The sequence below is a fragment of the Hypomesus transpacificus genome, chromosome 17, assembly GCF_021917145.1.
Source record: "Hypomesus transpacificus isolate Combined female chromosome 17, fHypTra1, whole genome shotgun sequence".
Lineage (NCBI taxonomy): Eukaryota > Metazoa > Chordata > Actinopteri > Osmeriformes > Osmeridae > Hypomesus > Hypomesus transpacificus.
In genome coordinates this window covers 2,395,278-2,403,635 of record NC_061076.1, presented here as the reverse complement: position 1 = coordinate 2,403,635, position 8,358 = coordinate 2,395,278, and the positions used below count along the sequence as shown (strand labels likewise).

Below are 8,358 nucleotides of genomic sequence, written 5' to 3'. Positions count from 1 at the left end.
TTAACGCTGTAGAATGCTCCATTCACTTGAATGGGGCTACCCAACGTTCTGCGGTGAACAATTTTCTCATATTTGACCGTTGCTTTGACCGCTGGAGCGAAAATAATGGCTGTGTTGGTACGTGCGATTGTAGGTGGGCGTTTTCCCCTGGTCTTGAAGTGGGCGTGTTTATCAGCTGACTTTGGATGAATTTGCCTGACGTGGGACGAACGATATCTCTGCAATTGGCTGAGTTTGTTGTCAGTCAAGCATGGATGGAGTTCAACTGCCATGTAGGTTGACCAAGTCCTTCCTAGTACAGTACAACGAGGAAGTGATTACACTTTGGCATAGTTTAGTCAGTGCACGACCTCATGCACAATGTGGATCGCCGTAGCTGTATTTTGTGCAAGTCTTGTTGCATTCCTTTTAAAATATGTATTTGGAAATTCAGGACCGAATCCTTTCGATATCGATACGCGTGAACCGCTGAAACCACTGGTCACTGACAAGAAGGAGAAAAATAAAGTTCTTAAACAAGGTAAAGTGACAGTATTTAAACCAATTCAAACATTTGGATAGGATCAAATGTTTTATATAGAGCCGTATTTTACCTGTTGCACCCTAAGTATTTATTTCGGGTGAAGATTGATTTACAATCTGAATAATATTGCCTATTGAATTATTTCCTATTTTTCAGGTTTCTTAACCAGCAAAGTACCAGAGAACCTAGATGCCATCGTCATTGGCAGTGGAATAGGTGGTCTTGGGCTGGCAGTGATGCTCGCTAAAGTTGGGAAGAGAGTCCTGGTCCTGGAACAGCATGACAGGGCTGGGGGATGCTGTCACACGTTCACAGAGAAAGGCTTCGAGTTTGACGTCGGTAAGACACGATGGCACCTGCCCTGCGATTTACAACAGATCTTAAGAATCAGAAGATGACTGATTGTGAAGAAACAGTTATTAACACTCTCTGGGATGTTACAGTACAGTATCAGATATTATTCTTAAGGTTACCAGAATGGCTGTCTTTAGGCTGTATAAGCCTTTCATCTAGTCCTGTCACTGTCCTAGCTCTGACAATGCTAACACTATCGCTGTCTTCCCCACACAGGTATCCACTATATTGGTGACCTGTTGGAGCATAAGCCTTTCCGCTGCATGCTGGACCAGCTGACCAATGGCCAGCTGCAATGGGAGCCCCTGGAGAACCCCTTTGACCAGGTGGTAATCGGCCCAGCTGACAATAGGCGCGTCTACCCTATCTACAGTGGCAGGGACCGCTTCCCTCAAGAGCTAAAGAAGTGCTTTCCAGGGGAAGAGAAGGCCATCGATGAGTACATGAGACTAGTCAAGGTGTGTTGTTACATCATGATCAGATTAGTTTAGCTGGAGAGAGTCTTCTGATTTTCTCAGTGAACCTAATCATTACTGAGGCTTCAAACAGGACCATGAGCTTTATTGGCAGTGGGAATACTGATAGTGACTCATGTCTGCTAAAAAAATCTTTACTTCCTTCATATCTATCTGTACTTTGGCATGAAGGTCACAGTCTGTGGTCCGATGCGGTTGTGTCACCATTATCCCAGTAGGAAGCAGTGTCCTAATGTTTGATGTCTCAAGACTGAATGTGCAATCTTTCTGGAAGGGTGGACATTAATGTCCAACAAGTTTATCAGATCAAGGAGACATTACACTTTATCTCAGCAGTTTGCAATAAACCATCATGAATCAGGTTTCCGTAACATATGAATAGAATTAGACATAGCCTACAGGTACTGAATTAATCTGATTGTTGATACCTGTAGAAAGATTGGGTCCTAAAAAAATACTAATTATCTCTTCGCTTTTTTTGTGTCATGTCTGACTTTCACACCTGTCTGTGTCTTCTGTTCACAGAAAGCAGGGCGCAGTGTTTGGCTCATGCCTTTGTTGAAGATCATACCTCTCCCATTGGCTAATTTCTTGGTGTACACAGGCTTAGCCAATCGTCTGTCTTTCTTCTTTAAAATGGCGTCACGCAGTCTAACAAAGGTGGTCAATGAACTGACTGAAAACGAGGATCTCAGAGCCGTTTTTTGCTACCTCTTCGGCACATACGGTAGGTTGATATGTACAGTGTGCGCTTAAGAAACACCACCGGTCACCACCATTTTTGCTGTGTGGATAGAAGTCATTAATGTTGCAGTTTTGGTTTGAACTGCATGTAAATGTTCTGGTACTATAGAGTATTATAGTAATATAGAGGTGTTGCAAGTTTTGGTCTTGAATTTCTATATTCTGTGTGTTGCCAGGTAACATGCCCAAAGATGCCAGTTTTTCGATGCACAGCCTGCTTGTCTGCCACTACCTCCATGGGGCCTGGTACCCAATAGGAGGCGCCAGTGAGTTGGGCTACCACATGATCCCCATCATTGAGAAAGCAGGGGGAGCCGTTTTAGTCCGTGCTCCGGTCAACCGCATTCTGTTCAACGACGCAAATGAAGCTTGTGGTAAATATCAGCTTTTTTTTTTTTTTTTTTTAAAGCTTATTCATAAACCTGCTATGTTTTGAGTGTGACGATCGTTCTGTTTCTAGAGAGCAGTTCCCAATGCTTTTCCTTGGGTTGTAGGTGTAAGTGTGATGAAGGGCAAAGAGGAGGTGCATGTACATGCCCCTATGGTCATCTCAAACGCTGGTATCTTCAACACCTACCAGAAGCTGCTGCCCAAAGAGCTTCAAGCTAACCCGGGTATGCAAGGAAACAGAATGCGGTCCATTTCACTCAGGCTTTCTATTGCCTGAGTCCAATATGGGTAAAGAAGAAAGCCCGCGAGAAGCAAATTACTATTTTGTAAGATGATAGTTGGTTATGTGATTTCTGCAGCTATCCAGAAGCAGCTTAGTATGATGAAGAATGGAGAGGGAGGTCTGAGTATCTTCTTGGGATTGGATGGAACCAAGGAAGAGCTGGGTCTGAAAGCAGACAACTACTGGATCTTCACAGAGAACAACGTTGATGAACTGTATGTTATTTTTGTCATTAGTCGTTTGGTTGAACTTTCACTTTTCTGTATACATATATCAGGTCAGTACAAGTGTCTAGGGGACTTGGAAGAGAGAGAGCATATAGCTGTGCTAAAACATAAGGATACTAACCCCTCCCTGTTTACAGGGTCGACTCGTACTTCAAGGGAAAGAGAGAGGAGTCAGCTCAAAGTGTACCTCTCCTCTTTGTGGCCTCTCCGTCTGCTAAAGACCCTACGTGGGATTCAAGGTCACCAGGTACGTGTGTCCTAAGGAGTCAGATGGCTGAGCGGTTAGGGAATCTTGCTATTACTCAGAAGGTTGCCGGTTCGATTCCCGGCTGTGCATAATGACGGTTTGTCTTTGGGCAAGGCACTTCCCTGTACCTACTGTAAGTCGCTCTGGATAAGAGTGTCTGCTCAATGACAAAAAACTAAAAGACTAAATGTCCTTTTTGTGCTAGTTCGATGTTTATTCCCGGGAACCTATCCTCGTCAACCTCGCTCTCCAATGCTTCTGTCTTTGGTTAGGCAAGTCCACTCTAAGCCTAGTGAGCTTTGCCAACTATGAGTGGTTTGAGGAGTGGAAAGATGACAAGGTGACTAATCGAGGGGGTGATTACAAGGAGGTGAAGCAGGCTTTCATCGACTCCATCCTGGAAGTGGTGATGGGCGTCTTCCCAAAGATCAACAGGGACAAGGTAGTAAAAAGCCTTGATGCATCAGGTTCAGTCTGTACTTTTTTTATGTAGCTTTACTAGTAACTGAACTGTGTTACCTGGCTAAAATCTGTCTTGACGCTTCTATTCCATTTATCTGAAAACTGGTAGATTGAGTATGTGGATGCTGGGACCCCCATCACAAACCAGCACTACATAGGAGCCCCTCGCGGTGAGATCTACGGAGCCGATCACGGCACCGCCCGCTTCAGCGCCGAGCTCAACGCCACCGTGAGACCCCAGACTCCACTGAAGAATCTCTACCTGACAGGTGAGTCGCTGTCTCGGGATTCTGTTGAAAATGTGTTTGACTTTTCGACGTACCGTTTTTATAGCTCCACTCTTCATTTAGATAGAGTTCGAGTCTGACTTGCGGTATGGCTGTGGATCTGAGTTGTCTGTGTGCGTCTGATTCGCAGGACAAGATGTGTTTGTGTGCGGCTTTGCTGGCGCCCTGGCTGGAGCGCTCACCTGTGGTTCTGTCATTCTCAAACGTAACCTGCACCTCGACGCCATCGCCCTGGCCAAGAAGATCAAAAATGTCGACAACATGAAGAAAGAGCAGTAAAACCAGTGGCGTCAGTAGCCTCAGAAAATCAGCATGAAACAATGAATGTGAAGAGGAATGAGGGTGGAGTAAGAAGGTGGAGGACGCTGCGTGATCGGAATGACATGTATTTAATCTGGGTGTAACTAACCAGCACATTCACTTTAAGATACATTTGCAATATAACAAGCCATCAAATCAGTTATTTTATTTCACTCATCTTTACCTGTAATATTTGTAGCAGTAGCATAACATCACAATATGTTACAATTGCAATGGGACTTTTCACATCAAATTGAATTACTAGCAGAATACAAACTTTGGTTGAAAATACTTTGCTAAATGAAAGCCTCAGAACATGTTTGCATTCTAAATGTAACGTACAGATTTACAGTTTGTCCGTTTTTATAGTCTACTGTCAAATAAGTAAGTTGTCTATTGGTGGTATCTTTCAGAATTCAAATGCACTTTTGATGATAGGACAGGTGTCAATTGTTGTTACGACTGACTACGACTAATTCTTTAGTGGTATATTTTCAAACGGACTGCAGTCATTTTCTACTCCACTGACGTGCCTTTACAGAAATGGGATCATGCTTGTGTGGGAAGGAGAACCAGGGGAACTGGTTAATGTGCAAGAATAAAGCACTGTGTTCGTATGTGTCAATAAAACATAATGCGAATCCTCTAAATGCTTTTTTATATAACATGTATTTGTATATTCAATAAGGCTGAGTGGGTACAGATTATTTGATGAAAAATAATTCATAACATGTTAAATAAATGCATAAAATGTTATTTTTAAGACTGATGTTTTCTCTAATTTGATAGGACACTTTGATGACATCATTGTGCCCGGATATTTTTTTATAAGGTACACATCGAACACGAGGACATCACGCGTTATACATCGATGGTGCATGCATGCAGCGATGATGCGATGTAATTTCGGAGGGATCTGACTAGGTTGGGGACAAGGCGTGTATTCTTTTAATTATTACATGCCCTCTGAACTTAATTAGTGAGCCCTAATATCCAACTGGTTAAAACAATTTTAGTGTCATGAAAAGCGTACGATAACTATTTTCTGTGTTGACTTTAACGCCATCCTGTCTTAATCGAGATCCTGTCTGCAAAGGCCTAGCTAGCTACTATTAGAACCATTATCTGAAGGGTCTGTCAACTGTTGAACTGACGAGAGTTCAAGATCCATATTGACAAAGGAAACTCTCAAACTAGCTCAATTCATAAGCAAATTCAGCTAGTTATGGACGTAAACACATGCTGTGATAATCAGAACTACGAAATACTCGTAGAAATAGGGGAAGGCGCTTATGGAAAAGTGTACAAGGCCAGAGAGGTGAGAGATCAACAGCGACTGGTTGCTGTGAAGAAGTTGAATATCCCAAAAGATCCTGATGGTGGAATTCCGCCATTCATGATCCGCGAAGTTGCCGTCTTACGTAAAATCGAGTACTTCAACCATTCCAACATTGTTAAGTAAGTTTGATCAAATCTTAATTACTAACGTGGTTCGCAAATCAATGTGATTGGATATAGGGTCATGCATGGATTAATAATGCATTGATCAAAAGTGATGTCGTTACTACTTGATTCATTTGATGACCTTTCTGTGACAGGCTGTTGGATGTGTCAGCTGTAATGCGGGGCAGGAGCATGGACCTGACGCTGGTGTTTGAGTACATTGATCAGGACCTGTCCGCATTTCTCGCCAAGGTTCCCAACACTGGTCTGAGCCTGGACAAAATTAAGGTGTGGAGCTCTTCCTATCACACAATGTCAAAAGTTATTGTCAAATGACTCCACAAACCTTATACCAAGCCTGTCTTGAAATGTTGTTTTCTTCAGGATGTGATGAGGCAGCTACTGCAGGGGCTGGACTTCCTGCACGTCAACATGCTGGTGCATCGAGACCTGAAGCCAGACAACGTCCTGATAAGCAGCCTTGGAGAAGTCAAGATCGCTGACTTTGGAATGGCACGGATCTACACATATCACATTGCCCTTACCCCTTGTGTAAGTCTTTGTCCATCTGTGAATCCCTTGACAAGAGTGCCCATGAGTTATAGTACATATGGGGTGGGAGTACTTTGTATTATACATGTATTATTTCTATAAACAAGTGTATCAAATGGCCTATTTGTGAACCTTATTGTAAACATATCTTTGTAAGATGGTGACCGGAGGAACTTATCACCCAAGTGAACTTCCTGATGTTCCTCCCTGATGTTCCTCCCTGATGTTCCTCCCTGGTGTTCCTCCCTGGTCTCCAGGTGGTGACCCTGTGGTACAGAGCCCCTGAGGTGCTGCTTCGCTCCAGCTACATGACCTCCGTGGACATGTGGAGCGCAGGCTGCATCTTCGCGGAGCTCTTCCTCTTGAGGTACGGAGAGAGCACAGTTTTTTGGGGGACTGCTTTTGGGGTGGTTTTGAAGGTGAGAAGGAGGTAGTTCAATCTCTGTGTCCATATGGCAGATGTGGGTCCAGCGTTTTTGAGTTTATGGATACATTATTTTCTCTATTATCTCTATAATTTAGAGAAACACACTTTACACGTGCACTGTTGTATGCAAATATAACATGCATTTTACATTTCACAGACCACTGTTTTCTGGATACACTGAGATGCAACAGCTCCAGAAAATATTCGAGTGAGTCTTATGTATCACAGTCCCTCTACGTCCTGGAAGACTGTAATACATGTGTAATAATTACAGCCAGATGTACGTGGTTAATGTTTGTGGGTTATACTGTTAATGGTGTCTAAATGTGGTTTTGGCTGTTCTCCAGGGTGATAGGCTTGCCCAGTGAGGAGGACTGGCCAGTGGAGAGTCCCATCTCCTACTCCCCTAAATTGGCCTCAGGTGCCACCTGTACCCAGCTGCTGTCAACTCTGGGCCAGGAAGATAATGACCTTCTTTTTGTGAGCATGCCTAAAGCTTAACATTATTTCTCCATGATGTGTTATGTTGCTTACGTTTCCTTCTGGGGTAATCAGTTGTTTCTATCACTAGTCTCGATAAAGCAGTCCCTCTCTGTCCTGCAGCAGTGTCTAGCGTTCAAGCCGACCAATCGCATCTCAGCCTCCAGAGCTTTGACCCACCCCTTCCTGCTGGGCTCCTGAGCGTGTTCCAGAACACTGGAGGACGCGGGGAGGAGAAAATAAGTGCTCATCCCTTACGTGTCACTGAAAACTCTTGTGCCACAAGATCTAACCCAGCTGGGTCAAGGTATTTTTTAATAAACAATATTAAGGTTAAAAAAAACGTGTTCAACATCATGGATGTCTAAATCTTAAACAGTGAGTATGAAAAAAGTCTAAAAGGTTCTTATGGCATGATAGTTTGAGTGTTGACAGTCAGCTGGCAAGTGCGTCATTCCAAAACATATTTTCTGTGCAGTAAATTAGTTTCTTGTTCCTATATGTTGTGCCTTATCTGAAGATGAATTAGATCTAACAAATCCACACATTGTGCTTGTAAACTTGGCGTCAAAAGTGCATCGTTCATTGATTTGTTCATGTGTGCTTTAATTTAGTAATTTTTTAGGGATAAACCTATTGCTGCTTGTACTAATTCAATTCTCAAGCTACTGCAAGTCATTGACACTTCTCTGTGCACATACAGTAGGTCATATTATTTAGCTTCTGTTCTGTTTCACCATCTGTTGTTCTCTTGTGCGTCCAGTGTATGATATTGTAAGTGGTTTTATGGGTCAGTGACTGGTGGTTGTCATTCCTAGGTTTGTGTATATATTCACTTGAAAGGTGTGTTTTTGTTATGAGGTGCCCTACACATTTTAGATTTTTGTTGTTGTTGTTATTGTTTAAAATAGTTGTAGTTTATGTAAATGTTATTTGTAAAAACCAGGTAAAAAAGGTTGACCTTTTCTTTTTTTTTTTTACAGATTTGAGTAGCACCTGTTTACAGTTATTGGCATTGTTTGATTTTTCACCCTGACCCTGTTATCGGCATTCAATGTATGTTTCTTGATCTCTTTTCTAAATTAATAAAATAAAATAAATATTTCTAATACAATTCTAAACAAAAGATTGTAAGGATCTTGCAGTGTAACACAACGGTTTCA

General features: G+C 42.6%; 2 protein-coding genes across 2 annotated transcripts; both read left to right on the top strand.

The window, feature by feature from the left end:
* The first annotated feature begins 287 nt into the window (after positions 1 to 287).
* Positions 288 to 5,049, top strand: retsat.2 (retinol saturase, tandem duplicate 2). Its single transcript, XM_047039080.1, has 11 exons — positions 288 to 520; positions 680 to 862; positions 1,094 to 1,335; positions 1,879 to 2,080; positions 2,274 to 2,471; positions 2,592 to 2,711; positions 2,847 to 2,985; positions 3,135 to 3,244; positions 3,517 to 3,686; positions 3,816 to 3,975; positions 4,124 to 5,049. The coding sequence occupies exons 1-11, from the start codon at positions 361 to 363 to the stop codon at positions 4,270 to 4,272; spliced, it is 1,833 nt and encodes a 610-aa protein (XP_046895036.1). The 5' UTR covers positions 288 to 360; the 3' UTR covers positions 4,273 to 5,049.
* A 469-nt stretch (positions 5,050 to 5,518) lies between these two features.
* Positions 5,519 to 7,396, top strand: cdk21 (cyclin-dependent kinase 21). Its single transcript, XM_047038176.1, has 7 exons — positions 5,519 to 5,751; positions 5,892 to 6,024; positions 6,121 to 6,288; positions 6,546 to 6,655; positions 6,873 to 6,923; positions 7,063 to 7,195; positions 7,319 to 7,396. Exons 1-7 carry the CDS (start codon positions 5,519 to 5,521, stop codon positions 7,394 to 7,396), a joined length of 906 nt encoding a protein of 301 aa, XP_046894132.1.
* Positions 7,397 to 8,358: the final 962 nt, after the last annotated feature.